The following is a 17,853-nucleotide window of genomic DNA, read 5'->3' on the forward strand; positions in this document are numbered from 1 at the left end:
TTAACCAACTGAGCCACCCAGGCACCCCAGAGCTGTTATGAATTTTAAATACACGTGAAGCACTTAGAACACAGTGCTATATATAAAATAATGCTCAATGTTAGTTATTTTATGTTTAACACTGTGCTCAGCTACAGAGAAGAAAAATAAATAAATAAAGGAGTATCAACAGGACATTTATAACTTAGTGAAATAACACAAATTAAGAGCAAAATAAGTGACAACATAAATCATTACTAAGGAGCCTGGTGTATAAGTCTTAAATGAATTCAGATTTCAGAGGTGAGGATATTTATTAATAGCTGGGATAACTGTGAAATAATAAACTATCTCCAGGACTACACAAGAAATCAGTTACACTGGGAAGAAAACTGTGGCTATGGGAATGGGGGGTAAGGGAAATGTCAGCAGATGCCATTTGTACTTTTCAAATTTTGTATCATGTGAATGTGTAATCTGTTTTTAAGATTAGTAAGAGAATGAGATTGAGATTACATGCCCACACACACGGTCAGAAACTGCACTGCAGGGGTCTTTCACTTTTTATAGGATACATTTTCTTTAATGCCAAGTTTCTCAACTTTGGTACTACTGACATTCCAGACCAAACGACTGTTTGTTTCGAGGGGCTATTCTGTGCATTGCAGGATGATCCGCAGCATCTCTGCCCTCTACCTACTGGATGTCAGTAGCACCTCCCTAATATTACAAACAAAAATGTCTTGAGACACTGCCAAATGTCCTATGGCAGGCAAAAATGCCCCGGGTTGAGAACGACTGCTTTACTGTTTTCATGTTTTATAATGGGCATTTTCAAAATCAGCAAAAGAATTTTTATAGTTAGCAACTCTAGAGGTTATCATGGAAAAATCAGTAGCCTTTAACCTAGTGGGAAGTGCATAGACAAGTACTTTAGATGAGAGAATGCACTCACTACTAACTCTCCACAGGCAGACCCTGTCCCGCCTTCCAACCTGATTTCATCTGCAGCCCACCCAACTAGCTCCCCAACTAGCCACCAATGTCCCACTTTTTGCCAAGCAGCTCACACCTCATGGACAGAGATATGCAACAAACACCAAAAACAATGAAAAGAATTTCAAAAGGATAATTGGGGTGTCTGGCTGGCTCAGTCCATGGAGTATGTGACTCTTCATCTTCATCTTCGAACTGTGAGTCTGAACCCCATGTTGGGCATGGAGAGCACTTAAAAATAAAATCTTAAAAAAAAGATAAAATAAGGTGATGTGGTAGGGTGACTTCTGGAGGGAGATGGTCAGGAAAGGTCTCTGGGGTGGAGACAACTATTTCAGCTGTAACCTCAATAAAGCACAGCCCTTGGGAAATTCCGACGAAGGAAATGGTGCAGACGTGGCTTAACCAAGCCTGCTCAAGGACAGACTGCCCACACTGCCCATTTTGCCAGCTGCTAATCAGATTAAACAACCATGTACAAATAAGATTCACTGTCCCCAGAATGAACTGTGTTTCTCCATTTCATCCTCTTACAAATCTTTTTTGATTTTCTTTGACAAGAGTCTGAATCTGCCTCTTATGTGTCAACTGCATTCAAAACACTTAACTGTCTGAGTTATTTGTTAACAGCTTTGACTCTGCTTCTTGCCCTTACATCTCCCTGGCTGGGCATTACGCAGCTGAAACTCCCACAACGGTCTTGATTACCTTAGCTCCACAGACCAGCTGATGCAAACTGGTCACCTTCAGCCTCGAGAGGCCTACCTACCAGTTCGGTTCCTACCGGATGTTTAGCTTCTAACAGACGCTAGCATTTAAAGAGTATTTTGATCTGGTTGAGACTGCTAAATTCTGTGATTAGTACTCTTAGAGCACTTCAGGGACACCTGACTATTCTTTGCAGTCACACTGTATAACTGCTTAACCATCACACTTCCCTGCAGTCTGTTTGTAAGTGGACAGTCATACAGATGATTTCCTTTTCACCATGTGAATTTTCAACCATAACGTTGTCACACAAGCAGTCATAAGGTGTGCCATGAGTTATTCATTACTAATATTTGTAAAGTACCAAAGGCTTTGAATAATTTTACATATATATAATATTTAACAGATTTAAGGTTATAATGCCACTCTCACTTACTTGGGTCCTAAACTTTTTTTTCCTTTTTCCTGAGTAGCAGAATCATGGGTTACAGGATTACACGCTGGCTGGAACTTGTGTCTACCATGACTAAAACCATGGGAATACTGTCACAAGTGTGTCACCTACCACGGTTGTGAATGAAATAAAATGTGGCAAACACCATACTGTACACCGCACGAGATGTGCATACCACAGGGGTTTGGATTAGACGAATGGGGCTGAAGCAAGTTTAGTCAAACAGGTATTAAAAAACAAAAACAGTGAGGCACATGAATGGCTCAGTCGGTTGAACATCCAACAGTTGGTTTTGGCTCGAGCCATGATCTCACGGTTTATGAGTTTGAGCCCTGCATTGGGCTCCGTGCAACAGTGTGGGGCCTGCTTGAGATTCCCTCTCTCTCTACCCCTCCCCTGCTCACTCTCAAAATGAATAAACTTTTTAAAAAACTATAAAAAAATAAAACAAACACAGAAAAGTATCAACAACAGTTCAGTTGTACTTACTCATCCCTTTCCACCCTGGCAAGACTTCTGGAGTAATACTGTCCAGTTCTCGTTTAAAGTCATCCCGGGCTTGGACCACGAGCTCATGATACTGAGACACAACCTTAGCCTCAGACTGAGCTGCTTGGACCTAAATAAATACAAGATGTATGTGGTTAAAGTGAAGACAAAATACCATAAGCATCCAAAGAAAAACAAAGTACATTTACGTTATTTACACAATGGCTGGGAATATATAAATAACAGAGAGAACGCTGAAGCTCAAAGGAACATAAGCCTTGTAATTCTATTCAAATACTATGGACAGGCGCCTTTCCAACTTACTATCCCCCTGTCCCTCCTTCTCTGGGTCACAGGAAACTACCCATATAGACTACATAAATGAAGGCAGAAGATCTGAAAATTTTCATTTAATAACCATGACCAAAAATGCTGCCTATTATAAAAAGTATCACTATAATGGACATTCCAAGTAAGTTTTTAAAACCAGTAACAATATTCTTCACAGGGGAAAAGGGAGAGAGATAGGAATCTTAGTATTTTCCTGAATTCTTCAAATCCTTTGACTAAAGGATTATATTTAAAAATGCTGAAATGCTGTGAAAGACCGAAGAAACCCACCTTTTGGACCACATTATCCAGATCAACTATCATGTTGTGAAGTTTCCCCTCTGCAGCAGTGATATGAGATTTGGCCCCAGCAACCTCTTCTTTCTTTGCATTTTCAATTACACCTTTCATCTTCTCTAGCTCTTCTCTGGAAATCAATAAAGCAAAACAAAGATCTAGTATTATTTCTTACCAACTTTATCAAAGACTGTGATGTCAATATAACACATAACTGTTAAAAGTCTATGAAAAAAATACAATTTGAAAGAAATTACTGAATGCGTTTTCATAATAAATATACGCAAAGAAGCTTTCCTTACAAAACAACTGAAAACAGCTTGGTCAGAAGCCAGATTTACTAAGGTGAACCAGAGAAGCAGCGTGGTATAGAGGGAAACACACAGGCTTCAGAACCAGACAAACCTGGATTCCACTCCAGATCAGCCTCTCCTCTGTTGCTCACCTTTCTGAGGGAATTAAAACTAACTGATGAGAAGAACCTGGCACAGTGCCTGCCACTTCAAGTGCACTCAATAAACAGCAGCTTTTTCAGGGATTAGGCTGATTCCCCTGACAATGAGAGCTTAAGGAAGACAACAGCAAGGGAGGAGGCCAAAGAGCTCACTGAGCAAAAGCTGGGTCTCAGGGAGCTATCATGATTCAAAATGTTCCACAAACTGGATGAACTGTGGCCCACCCACCACAAAACACAGAACTCAAGAGCCCCGACTCATGGTCGAGCGATGTGAGCATAACGTCTTAAGTCTCCTAAAAGATATTCTGGCTTTACTAGGCTTCTCTTTCTCCATCGATAATATTTTGTTAAAAATGACAGCATCATTTTGAATGACCACGATCCCAGAATGTTAAGAACTTTTTGTCAAATGTAAGTTTCCATAATAAGAGGTGGATCGTATACTTGGAATGCTTGACCTAGTTTTAGCCAACTTCCAGGAATCAAGCCCAAGGTGGCATAAAACTAGACCTATTATAGACCTACTGCTTCCTACTTTAGATAAGGCAAAGAGATTGTAACATACTGTCAAGATTCTGATAAAACCGTCCAAACCACCCCTGAAAAATCTTGAAATTATGGTAGACTCTCAGGAAATCTGTAGAGCTACATCACCCAAGCAATAATCTAAAGAAAAACTGCTTTTTATACAAGATCCTTTATATAGGTCATGGCTAAATTTACTTTGGCCTAATTATATTTTATTCCCTCTTTCCTTTTTCAGGCTCTGTGTTCCTGATACCAATACAGATCAAGGACAGGTGAAGGGAGGGAAGGGTCTCTCTGCCTCCTCTTTCTATACAGACAGTACAAAGAAAACCCAGCCCAAAGAAAGCCACCAGGAGGCCCTAATTACTTGTTAAAGTCCATGAGTAATTACTTGGCTTTGAGAAGGGCATCAGCAGCCTCGTCGACTGCCTTTCTGCGCTCTTTCAATGCACCCTCCACCGTGCGCCACTGAGCCGCCTTCTTCTCACCTGCAACCTAAACAAAACGTATAAAATGTGAATAACTGCTTTTACTGACCTAGGATAGGCCAATGTGGCTAAATTTAGAAACAAGGATATTAAATTCAATGGTAAAAACCTATATATAATATTTCATCAGAGCAGGATCTCTTAATCTAAAGTTCATGGTTAGGATCAAAGAAGTCCAAGACCCTTATCAACAGCAACCACCAAAACTGTAAAAGACTGTGTTCTCATGCATATACGCATTTTCTAAGAAGAGATGATATTTTTATTAGATTCTCCAAAGGGGAAATGAAGCAGAAAAGGTTAATAAGAACAGTAACTTCGTAAATTATTTGCTGATTAAATTATTCTGCAACGAAGCACCAATACTTAAAATTTCCTTCACTGCAGGTCTACCAAAATCACAGTTTAAGTAGAAAGTTTACACACTTGTGGAGTCCTTATTCCTCTAAAACATTATCCTAAATACCCTCTGTAATTTGTAAAGTGAAAATTATTGTCAAACCCACTCCCCCTTAGGCTGAATTTCATAAAATGTTAATTACATATATATAATGTAATTATATATATAATGTAATTACATATGTATATGTTATTAACATTTTATGAAATTAAATATATACATAAGTGTATATATACACACACACATACACACACACACAAAAGTCTTAAAAACCCGTCTAGAGGTCCAAGCATAAGCTGCTCTGTAGAATAGATACCAGACTCCCCTACCATCAAGCCAAATCCAACGGTTTCCAAACACTGCTTTAAGAAAGCAATTCACTAAGAGTCCTTGTGCACTTGCAGGTTTTTTATTGGATGAAACAGAAGTTGGAATCTATTAACATTTCAAAACTTGGGTTCATACATGTTTCTGATTATTTTGTTAACACCAGCTAATACTCCCTAATCTAGTTAACCACTAATATAAAATGTCCTTTAGTTGTAAAATCTTGATTTCAATAGATTTCATATTATCTAATTCACATGCACTATATATTATGTGTTCACTGGGAGGAGGAAATACTCTCTTATGTAGCCTTCCACCTAAGTAAATACCATGGGCATTTAAAACTTCCAATAAGTGTCCTTCTGAAAGATACCAGTACACTTGGGATCAAACCCAACTTCCGGATTATCATACAATATCCAGCCTTCCCCCACCTGTATAACCAAAATATTAGGCATTCTCTGTGTGGTTTCCACTTTCCTGATTGAATTTGGACTGAAATTTACATTTTTTTCTTGGACTTTGAATAAACCAGAATTTTCTTTTAAGTTTTAAAGGTTGTAATTTCTGGCTGTTTACATCAGAGCTCTAATTTAACTTTTTGTTATGTATGTACATAGGAATAAAATAACACGAACTCTGTTTAAATTTTTTAAGCACACAGTTCTAGTGGCAAAGAAATTTCACTGATCATACATGATCCTGATCCCTGAGATTCACAGCTTACATATTTATTTTTACTCTTTAAATAACCTGGTGTCAGGATATGTTTTTTATATACTGAATAGCTGAATATAATTATAAAAGAAATTTATTAAGTCCCAGTATTATATTTTTAAATTAATGTAATTATTCTCTGAAGTGTTCAGTGTAAATTAAATAATCAGCATAAGCATTTAAAATAGCTGATATAGGGGTGCCTCGGTGGCCGTCGGTTAAATGTCAGACTCTTGATCTCGGCTCAGGTAATGATCTCACAGTTCGTGGGTTCAGGCCCCGCATCGGGCTCTGTGCTGATGGTGCGGAGTCTGCTTGAGATTCTGTCTCTCCCTCAGCCCCTCCCCTGCTTGTGCTCTGTCTCTCAAAATAAATAAACTTAAAAAAAAACTTTTTTTAATAAAAAAAATAAAAATAAATTAAAAAATAAAATAGCTGGTATCTTGGGGTATATGGGATCTCTGTACTATTTCTTACAACTATGCATCCATCTAAAAGTATCTCAAAATAAAAAGTTTATTTTAGAAAGTGGTCGGCAATTTTAAAGCAAAAAAACACAACAAATTCAAGCACTATTAATGTATGAAAGCAAAAAATCTGACCTAATTCTTGTACCATATCACTGTCGTGATGTAAAGCATTATATAAAATTCATTAAAAACAACACTTAAAGGTTTTTTCCTGCCTTGTTTGTTTAAAAATAACAATTACCCTAGACAGTCTTCACTTAGTGAGAGAAAGCCCATGGTAGAAAAATCAGTCTTAAATACCACAAGTCTACTCATTCTCTGGCTCACCTCAGAATTGTCCATGGCTGCCTTCAATATGCTGGCGTGTGCGCTGACGGCCTGCACCGCGGCATTCTGGGCTATGATGGCCTGTTGAGTGATGCGAGCAGTTTGGCTCAGAGCATCTTCTAAGCTCTTAGCTACCGCTGAAATACAAAAACCGTTAGAAAACAAATCCCTCCTTCCTAAATAACTTTATTTTAAACTTCCCTGCCTATCCTACTGAGCCTTCCATTGCTTTCCCCAAAAATGTAAAAAACAAAAAAACACACAGACTGAGAGAATCAGTTTCATTTGAAAGTATGGTAAAATACTAGTAATTACCAAATCTGGTGGAAACACCTATGGGGGTTCATTATACTATTTTTACTTTTATGTAGAACTGAATTTTTTCAAAATTAAAAGTGTTTGGGGATTTTTTAAGAAAAAAAATGCTTAAACGCAGCTAGCATATACTTCAAAAAGAAGGAACAAAGTTTAGGACACTATAGCCCCTTTTAGCTATCAGAGGCTATAAATTTAGCATAACCACCAGCATTTTTAAGTTTAAATAATGATCTTATAGAACCACAGGGAAAAAGAGGTACCCACTTCATCTACTCAGGAGGAAAGGATACCCCTAGCAAGTTATGTATATATACACACACGTACACACATACACATGACAGACACACAAGAAAAAGAAAAAGAAAAAGAAAAAAAGAAAAAGAAAAAGAAAAAGAAAAAGAAAAAGACAAGAAAACATGCAAATAAAAAAGAAAAGTTGGTTTGGGAATGGAAAGTGTTTTGCTACAAAAGAACTCAGGAAACAGCCAGACACTGGTGTTCAAGAGGCTACGACCTATTAAGATCATATTTCTATTTGCTGCTTCAGGAATCAAAAAGAAACTTAATTAAAAAAATAAAATAAATAAAGCAAGGGATATTAGATATAATGCTAAAATGGCAAAATGATTAATTTGAAGAAAGCCAGTGAGAACAGTAATTTATATCGGATAACAGATGATTTTTAAAAAAGGCAAAAATATTTGGCAGTTGAGACAAAAACAGAAGGTGATTCTGGCAAACGCAGCGTAAACTAGAACAAGCGGAACCTAGGAACCACTTGTGTGGTACCTCTGCAACAAAGACAGAAGGAGCAAGGTGCTGACAAGAAAATACAAAGCTATGGATGTGAAGTTGAGGTTCTGAAGACACGGGATATGAAGAGAGGGTTATAAAGAGGCAGGGAGAGAACATGCATGAATTAATGGGGTCACATCGAAGCGGTGTGACAAACAACAGTATACTACTTCACAGCGGCCCACAGGCTCGAAGTCTTCTTTAAGAGTCTATTCACTGTACTTTGATTCCTTGTTATTGTTGTTATTTTGTGCGGTTTTTTTTTTGCTATTGAGTTGTAGGAGTTCCATATATATTTTGTGTATCAACTTTTCTCCTATTCCATAGGTTGCCTTTTCATTTTGTTAGTTGTTTCTTCTGCCATACAAAAGCTTTTTTATTTTTAGTTCGATGTAGTTCCACTTGATTTTGTGTGCTTTGATTCTTGACAAAAATTACAAACGCATACATTCTTAAAGGAAAGCTTGGGAGAAAACTAAGAGGTGATAGACAAAATCCTTAAAATTTCCACTCTGCCCAAAATGAAATATAAGAACTGAACAACAACAAAGAGCACAGTGAAACAGACACCGCCATCTTGGATTTACAACTTACTCCAAGGTGTCCATATAATAAAAGGGGAAAAGTGAAAAGTATAAAAATATGAATAAAAGAAAAAAATAATCTTGACTTGAATTCAGGAAAAATTCTCCCAGGAAGTGGGAGTACAGAAATATTTCACTTATTTACAAGTCTTTATTCAACATTCTCAATTATTTGTAACCATGGCCAAGAACTCAGAAGAACACAAAAACACAACCAAAATCCAAGCAGCCAAACGGAAGCCCTACACCTATGCTCCTTCTGTCCCTTCCACTCTTGACACAATTCTAACAAACCTGCCTCCTCAGCATAGGTCAGAACCAATGTATTAGAAGGGAAACAGGAATCACTCAGGACAGACAAGCAGAAATACGTGATGGAGAGAGACAAATAAAAACTATAAACAGCTGCCAGAAGACTTTAAAACAAACCTCTCTCAATCTGGCAACAACTACATATCCCCTACCTACAGAGATCACTGTGCAGCGCGGTGCAATAAATTGCAGCACAGTGCAATAAATGATGTTACCTATGCCTTCTTTAAGAGAGGAAAATATGTTTTTAGGTATCTAACATCTTTTTCTAGAACCATCAAAAAGTTTACCATAAAGTCGAAACTTAAAAAGGAATATGCTTCAGTTAGCTGGAAACCAGCCATATATACAATATTCCATCCTCCACCAATTTCAGATAAGGGGGCTACTACAGAGAGAGTCCAGAGATTGGTAATAAAGCAGAGCAGGAGCCATTCTGACCTGCACAAATACTGGAGTTAAACAATTGAAAGACTCTTCAGCAAGTTGCTAAAACATAAACAATTTCTGTTCCCCAGAATACAGACTCTTTAGCACTAACCCTAATAAACACAAATGGAGAAAGTTGTTATTTGGAATTTTCTCCAGATGTACACTAAGAATGCCTTTGCCACCTGGGTAAAGAAGTTTAAATGGAAAGAATACAAATGATGAAATAAAGGTGGTGCATGGAGAAATGCCACTAAAGAAACCAAACTAGCTGACAGAGGAAATGTGTGCCAATGACTGAAGAAGACAGCAACTGATGGAGATGACCCAAAGTACTTAAGAAGCCATCTGGTTTACATACACTCAATCTTAACTTGTTCTTGCTTTTCCTGCTGTGCAAGGCGAGCTGCAACTTCTTCGGGTGGTCGCTCCCGTACAGAAGTTGAGGATGCTTCCTCTTGCAGCAAAAGTAAATAAGAGGAAATCAAATTTCAGCACAGAATTTCAATAGCTCACAGGGGCATAAAAACACCACTGTACTTGCCAGCTCTATCAACTGAGGGCATTTTTGTCATCAGGATTCTAAAACCACATCATCAATGATTCCAACATGAAGAAACAGGGCGTCAGCTCTAAACCTGGTGCTTTAAAAGATTTACACAGACTCCGAAATTTAAAAAATTCCCTAAGCAAGACTGTAAATAAAACCAGTATATATGGGTAAATACATACTGTCTAGAGGTTGCCTAGGCATTAAATAGTTCTGATGAGCAAATCGTTATAAAACCACAAATATAAATAAACTACCTGAAGCTGTAGGCTTGGATTTTCCTTCAATTCCAGGGTGATCAGTTTTTACAGATTCCTCGTGTTGAACTGCAGGGGCTGGGACTGACAGTGTATCACCTGCTGCAGAAATAATTTGAGCTGCCGCTGTAGGTCCTACAAATATACGTTACTCATGGTATTTATAGTTTCCTGGGTTAACAAAGAAGCATATAGGAATCTACTACTACTAGCACCAGGCAAGGCTTCCAGTAACAGTATTAAGTGGCATTAAATCTTAAAATATAAGACACGCGCATAAGATTTACATAACACGGAAAAGTAGTAACAAAGCAGATAACCAAAAAATATTTTCTAAGAGTGGTAGAGAAGAGAGAAGAGGTGGGAGCAAGAACAGGATGACAGTTCCAAACACAAAAAGAAGAAAGGAAGGCTGAAGAAATTCAAGAGCTTATAAACAAGTGTGGGAAGAGAAAATGAGTAATTCTAAAGGTGAAAGGCAGGGGGGAAAAAGAGCAACAGAATAGAGAGAAAAAAAATTAAACCGAAAGCCTCATTTAAGAGATAAAGCTGGATTATCACAAAGCCTATTAACTGGTCTCTCTGCTCTGCTCTTGATCCCTTTATCTATTCTCCACCAAAGCCACTGATCTTATTAAAAGTCAGGTATCAATCAATACCCTGGCTCAGAACCCCCCTAACACCTTCCCATCACACTCAGAATATGAAGCAAAATTCTTGTAACGGCCTCCAGAGAGTACCACAATAGGCTTTCTGCTTCCTCTCGACCTCATTTGCTACTGTTCTCTTCTCCACTCCAGCTTCATATGCTCCTTACTAGGTAAATATACCAAGCCTTTGCGCTAGCTAATCCCTCTGTGTGGGATGCTTTTCTCCCACCAGCCTTTTATACATGTCTTATTCCCTTATCTCTTTCTAGTCTTTGCCCACTCCATTTTAAATTGCAATAATGCCCCCAACACATCACTTCTGACATCCTATACGCTTCACATTTATATGATTTTCTTCTCCTCATCCCACTAAGGAATATTTGCAGAGTTTGTGTTTGTTTTTATTGTTTTGTTCATTGCTATAGCCCCAGTGCCTAAAAGCATATTTGGCATATAGTAGACAATTAGTGAATATGTGAATAAAACAAAGAGGTTTAATCAAGGACAAAAGTGACTAAGGAGGAACACAGAAGTTCAAATGTATACTGAGCAGGTTAGTCAGGTAAGTGCCATAAATTATTGGTAACTCATGAAGGAAAAAAAAATCCCCAGACCACAGCTAGACCAAGACACTTTCATCACTGAGAGGAGAAAGAAACGGTAAAGAGGTAAGAAAAGAGAATAAATCTTAAAATTCAAAGAGGAGAAAGGACTAGGAGTCAGAGGGGAAAAACATAAAAGGAAAAATGTTGGGGCACCTGGGTGGTGCAGTTGGTTAAGCACCTGACTCTTGATTTTGGCTCAAGTCATGATCTCACAGTCGTGAGACTGAGCCCTTCGTTGGGTTCCATGCTGAACATGGAACCTGCATAGGATTCTCTTTCTCTCTCTCTCTCAAAATAAATATTAAGAAAGAGAGAGAAAGTGTTGCAGGCAAGACAATTCTTGCTGTTATCCTCACTCAGTAGCTATTCAGAATGAGGTCCAATTCCATATCCCACTCAACTCCTCTAAACTGAGTGCCAAAATGACAGGTGTGAATGGACACTCCTTTCCCAGGGTAAGAACTAGGGACCAGAAGAGTGAACGTGGGGTGGGGGCCCCCTCTTGACTCTGAGTACAAATACATTAAAACAGTTCATTTACCTATAATTTAAAAAAAAGGATTCTAAATGTAAGTACCTGTTGTTGAAGCTGGAATGTCTCCCTTCTGTTTTTGTACTTGAGAGGCAGGCTGTTTAGACTCTTTCATTACCTCTGATACACTAGAGATTTTTAGTGGACCAGACTCACTCTTGGAAATAAAACACAGGTAACATTTCAGATACAATATTATTTTTTTTTAAGGCAGCATACTGTAACTTGTATTATTACAAAAGTCTTTCAGCTTTTCATACAAAGTTAACACTTTACAATATAATGTATTTTATTAACCACAGTAAGGGAAGAGAAGTCATCATCCTAGAAAAATGCAGTCCCAAAACTTCATTCCAAATGACTGGCCCACATTTTAGTAGTAACAAAGGCTTTTCTTAGGGCAACCAATCAAGTACATGATGTAGAACCTTCCCTTTAAACACCATTTCTTTTCCACATACAACGCTGAGAAGACCATTTCCATCTGCTTTCTAAATCAAATGTTGTTGCGTTGTGTATACATTCAGTTAGAAACAAGTAATTTTCAGAGGGTCTGAGTAAAACTGAAAGTTTGTTTCTTTAATCTCCCAGATTCATGCAATTGCACACTAAAATACACAACCCAATTTTAATATCCACTTTTCTCTTTCTCAGTTACCATCTGCCTCAAATTTAAGGCCTTATTCATTAACAAGACTGACAGATGATATACTGGCAAAAGTTACTGAGTACCAAAATATTTTGCCAGAACTTGACAAGGGGACTCAGATATCTCTAACAGGACTACTCAAATATAATAGGAATAGTTCTGATCTCTGTCACTACCGGAAATTGGAAATATATGCATTTTCTTTTATTAAATTTTTATCATTTAAATCATGAAATACATGATCACTATAACAAGCAAACTAATACCGAGACATGCCTTTACTGCTCCCTTCCCTTCCAACACTCTCAGGTAGCCATTGCCAATAGCCTGAAATCTATCTTTCCACCCCTGAGCATAAGCTCAGGTATGTATACACATATACAATTTTTCATTTTTTAAACAAACTAAAGTAGGGTTATAGTATACAAATTACCACGTAACTCAGTTCTTGTTTTTGTTCTCATTTAATAATGTACCGTGGACAGTCTCTTCCAGGTCAAGAAATTATTTTTAGTTGCATAATATTCTAATTTAATTGCATATCTTAATGTAGTTGTAAACCCCACAATTTGGTCAACCATTCTATTTTGGAACATTCAAGTTGTTTTCTGCTTTTTTTTTGTTGTTGTTGTGAAACATCCATGTCCATGTAACTGAAGAGTACTATAGTGTGGTCTCTGCGGGACAGTTTGCCAAAAAAGAGGAAGTGCTGGGTCAAAAAGGTTGTATATTTTTAGAAGATATTAACAGATCACTTTCACAGAAGGATCTAGCAATTCACACTTTCACAATAAACGTGTATGTACGTGTATCTGTGTATAAATAAGATCTATTTCCACACTAAGTCGTTCCATTCCTCTTATTTCCAATCCTGTGTCAAAACCTTACTGTTGTATTAAAGTAGGATTATAACAAAGTCCAATTACCTGGAAAAGCAAGTGTCCTCTGACCCCTCCCCACCCCAACACTGTTCTGAAATGTTCTTAGCTAGTTTTGTACATTACTTAATCCTTTCATGTGAACGTTAAAATCATCTTATCTGATTCTTCAACATGTAGAAAAATTCATTAGAATTCTTATTAGATGTATGTGTATGTGGTATGTATATACAGCTATACAAACATCATTTCTCTCAAAATTAAATTTCTCTCTCTCTTAAATTTCTAATCAAATTTAAGGGAAACTTGAGAGAAATGCATATATTAGAGAAAAATGACATTTTTTATGGTATTAAGTCCCATCCAGGAAAGTAACATTTGTCTCCATTTAGGCAGATCTTATTCCATGTCCATCAAAAAGATTTTAAGTTTATCTTCTCTCAATATTTATGATCTGTGCATAAATAATCACTTCGGCACAAAAAGGATTATCGTGAAATAAAATGTAAAATGCAGTTTCTAAAAGCAACAAGTTGGTAATAATATGTGAGTAGAGAATGAATAAATAGTAAAAATTAAAAAATAAAAACACTACCTGCTACTGTACTTCAGAGGTGAGAAAATACACTTTGGTGTATGCAGTGAAGGATGCAGGTCTTAAAGAGAATATTAGTAGGCAAAAGAAAGGAAGTCACTATGGGTACAAGACCACTAACAGAAAAACTGTGCAAATGGAAAGCAGCTTTGTTCTCTGCTTTAACACAGGCCCTGGAAACACTGCCTGGTACATAATAATCACTTGATGGACATTTGCTGAATAAATGAATGGAAAGCACAAGGCATATTTGCAACGTAAACTGGCACAAAGCCAAGGATTTATGTGCAGGACGATTTAGAGACAAGTCTGGAAAGGTAAGTAAGAGCCAGACTGCTAAGTGTGTTAAATATCAACCTGAACACCATCAAAACCCATAAACTACAGAAAATAAAGGAACAAATAGGCAGCTCCTAGGCTCACTTTTAACCACTCCTGGTTCTACTCTCCTTAGAACATGAAACAATCTCGAAAGTCTCTCTACATTCTACAGTCTCTTTCAAACGATAAGAAATGTATAAAACTTGCTGATTAAGTGATATCATGAAAATATCATGAAAATGTGATAGCACTTATTTTAGAAGATTCTCTGACACTGGTCAAGAGGATGGCCTAGGTTATGATGTGGGGTGGGGAGAGATCTCAGGGGTGGAGACTGGAAAGAAAGGGTTGGGGCACAAAGAAACAGGTCTAGCTTGGAGATGATAAAGGTCAGAAATTGGATAAGGACAGTAGTAATGCAAGAAAAAAATTAATATCAGAGATTAAACAAGATAGGATAGCTAACAAAACATAGGCAACTATGAAGATGAATCCAAGAATCCTAACCTAACTATGTGACAGCATGGCACTATCTTTAACACAAAAAAAGCAAATCAGGAAGAGTGTAACTCTTGAGGTAGTACAGTATGGACCTGCCAAGTAATCCAAGTAGAAATGTTCAGCAAGATAGCTAGAGTGGAATAAGGGGAGGCCATGACGAGAGAGACAGACAAATCATCTACAAAAAATGACACTTGAAGTCATGTCAAGCAAGAAAAGAACACTACTCTGAACTGTTCAGCCTGTCTCCATGCTCCTAGAATTACGCCCAACCATTTCTCCTGGGTCATGTAAGTTCAAATAGACCCAACATTTTAGAATGAATCCACAGAATTCTGTTCCTTGACTACTAAAGCTGCAAAACTGCCTCTCTTGGCCAGCAAACACAGCAGTTTTAAAGTTCATGTGGAAGAATAAATGATGTGGAAGACTGTTTTGAAAAAGCATGATAGGGCTGGGGGAGGGTGTGAGAGGACATTTGCTTTTCCAAATATTAACTTTGTTACAGGACTGGTCTGTAGGCTACCCTAGAGAAAAGAAATCCACCCAGTTTCTAAGGAAGGAGTCAGCTATGTCCAGCCTCACAGCATAAACACCCAAGGCTAAATCAGCAAAAATCCACAATCTCTTTTGTAAATTTTTATTCAAAGCAGTTGTTTGAATGAAGAATATTTAAGATGTTTAAAAAAATTTTAGGCCTGATTTGGGGCGGGTGGGGGGAGGTGATACTCTGAATATGCACCAAGTCCCAGAAATACCAGAAGATATTCCTATCAACCAATCAGTAAGTAGCTCAAAATTCTGTGACTCTTGTTTTGTGGTCTAAAAAGAGCCAGTACTAACTAGAACCACTTGGGTTCTGTGTCATGACCATTCTATGTTTATGTTTTTAGTGTTCTAAGTCACAGCTTGATAGCTGCAACAGTGAAGGCTGTCAGAGAACACTCTCCGTCCACAGGGCAGACACAGTTACCTCTGCCCAATCGGCCTCTTCCATTTACCCTCGTGTGCCATGCAATTATTTTCTATGTGGTGGGTACTTAATGAGAACCCTTAACTCCAAAGGGATAAAAATCCAACTCTACAGATTAATGTTAAAGAAAACTAACAAACACACATCTGGAAAATTCTACTTAATTATACATATATTTTCAAGATGAAAACAACATGCTTTTACAAGTATTCCGTAGGATAAACTGAAATATTTTTATGACTCTTACCGGCTTCTTTGGCAATGGAACAGGATAAGGTGGGGAACCAAGAACCATCTCAAAGAGTTTGTCTGAGTAAGGTATGGTTTTCTCTACACTTTCCCGAAAATGGGAATCCCATTTTGCATACAGGATAGTGCCACCAATACCTCCACCAACAAACAAAAGGCCAGCTCCCGCAATTTTGCCAGGAGACAACCTAAGTGAGAGAAATAGGAAACACATTTATATTCCTTGGCTCTCCCACACCAACTTCCTTAGACCAATGGTAAGGGTCTTAAAGACCCCCAACCTCTACCTCTCCACTGCTGATTCAGATTTCAGCAGCCAAGTTTATTTCTATAGCTGCACATCATCTTTCACTGATTTGCTTTAAAACATATCTGCAATAGAAAATAACATTTATGGATAACTACATTTTTTAAGTACAGTAATATCTAGAGTAGGAAGAATTAAGTAACCTTAAAATTCAAGACATTAAAAAATTTTCAAGATGTCCACAATCACAAGATTTCCTCTGAACCCAGAAAAGAAATACTTTCAAAGCTCCTCTCTCCTTAATAACATTTCTGTAAATACAGTAAAATAAACCCTTTACAAAAGAAAGACAATATAAATATCAAATAAAACAAACACTTTTGAAGTTACAATGTGCTAAGTACTAAATAGACATCTATTTGCCACAGAATGGAAGACAGCACATGAGGGAGGGAGGCTGTCTACCTTGGATGTCACCTAACTACAAAAGAACTAAAAGGAGGATCATAACAAATTTTCACCTACAAATAAATAATGCTCCAAAAATATTAGAGCAAACCTCCAGTGTCTACACCCCTTAACAAAAAAATTTTAAGCAGCTATTCCCATATTCATGGAAAACACATATGCACACACATCCCTCAACAACAGTTAAAAGTCTGTTGACAGGGAGACCACATACCTAGAACTGCCTGAAGTAGAATATCTACGGCATGGTCGTAATGGACGTAGGACAAACTTCCCACAGAGACAGCTCTAGAGAGGAAAGAGAAAACGTCACAACCAATGCACAAGGAATCTGGGATGCTTTTAGGGTGGTAACTCAGATGAAGAATTTTTATTACAAATGTCTTTGTTAAACAAAAAATTATTTTACTTTGAGAAATTAACTTATAGACCCTTAACAAGAGTGATGCTTCCAGTACCCCAAGGTTCAGGTTAGATAATTTTTAAGATTAAAAAAATTATCAGATTATGATCAATTAGCACTTTCAAGTGTTATGTATGCTAATTATTTCTTGGATACAACTGGAATTTGCCACATGCGTTTCTAGTTGGCAAGAAACAGTAAAACAATAGCATAAAATATCTATTTTTACTTTGTAAGCTTTAGACATCTGAAAAATCACCCATACAAAACACCACATTGTAGGATGTATACAAATCCATTCAGGGGAGAGATCCAATCTTAGGTTAATTTATCTAGAAAAATTTATCTTATCCCGTCTATACAATAACTATGGAGCCAGTCAATTCCTACAGAAACTCATTTAAATCTAAAAGTACATCTTGGTTTTTGCATAGTGTATAATTAAACTAAAAGCCAATAATTTTAAGAAAAAAATGTCAATGTTGTAAATGCTCAGTAATTACCTCCATGTAACTACTAATCTATTTTTACCCGAAAGCAAATGATCAGACCAACACTTTGAAATTTGTT

At 37.3% G+C, this 17,853-nt stretch overlaps 1 protein-coding gene across 7 annotated transcripts in view; it reads right to left on the reverse strand.

The window, feature by feature from the left end:
• The window catches only part of IMMT (inner membrane mitochondrial protein), a 40,275-nt gene that overhangs the window by 8,336 nt on the left and 14,086 nt on the right, over nt 1–17,853 (reverse strand). The window contains exons 2-10 of one of the 7 annotated variants that reach the window (XM_019827536.3): nt 17,095–17,168; nt 16,164–16,353; nt 12,045–12,156; nt 10,213–10,311; nt 9,767–9,862; nt 6,968–7,104; nt 4,630–4,733; nt 3,248–3,383; nt 2,627–2,756 (exon numbers count right to left, since the gene is read on the reverse strand). In XM_019827536.3, the coding sequence (XP_019683095.1) occupies nt 2,627–2,756; nt 3,248–3,383; nt 4,630–4,733; nt 6,968–7,104; nt 9,767–9,862; nt 10,213–10,311; nt 12,045–12,156; nt 16,164–16,353; nt 17,095–17,168 (1,078 nt within the window). Of the gene's footprint in view, nt 1–2,626; nt 2,757–3,247; nt 3,384–4,629; nt 4,734–6,967; nt 7,105–9,766; nt 9,863–10,212; nt 10,348–12,044; nt 12,157–16,163; nt 16,354–17,094; nt 17,169–17,853 lie in introns of all 7 variants that reach the window. The other 6 variants (XM_011281181.4, XM_006930260.5, XM_019827537.3 and 3 more) reach the window with 6 other exon arrangements.

Source organism: Felis catus, chromosome A3 (assembly GCF_018350175.1).
Source record: "Felis catus isolate Fca126 chromosome A3, F.catus_Fca126_mat1.0, whole genome shotgun sequence".
NCBI classification, from domain to species: Eukaryota; Metazoa; Chordata; class Mammalia; order Carnivora; family Felidae; genus Felis; species Felis catus.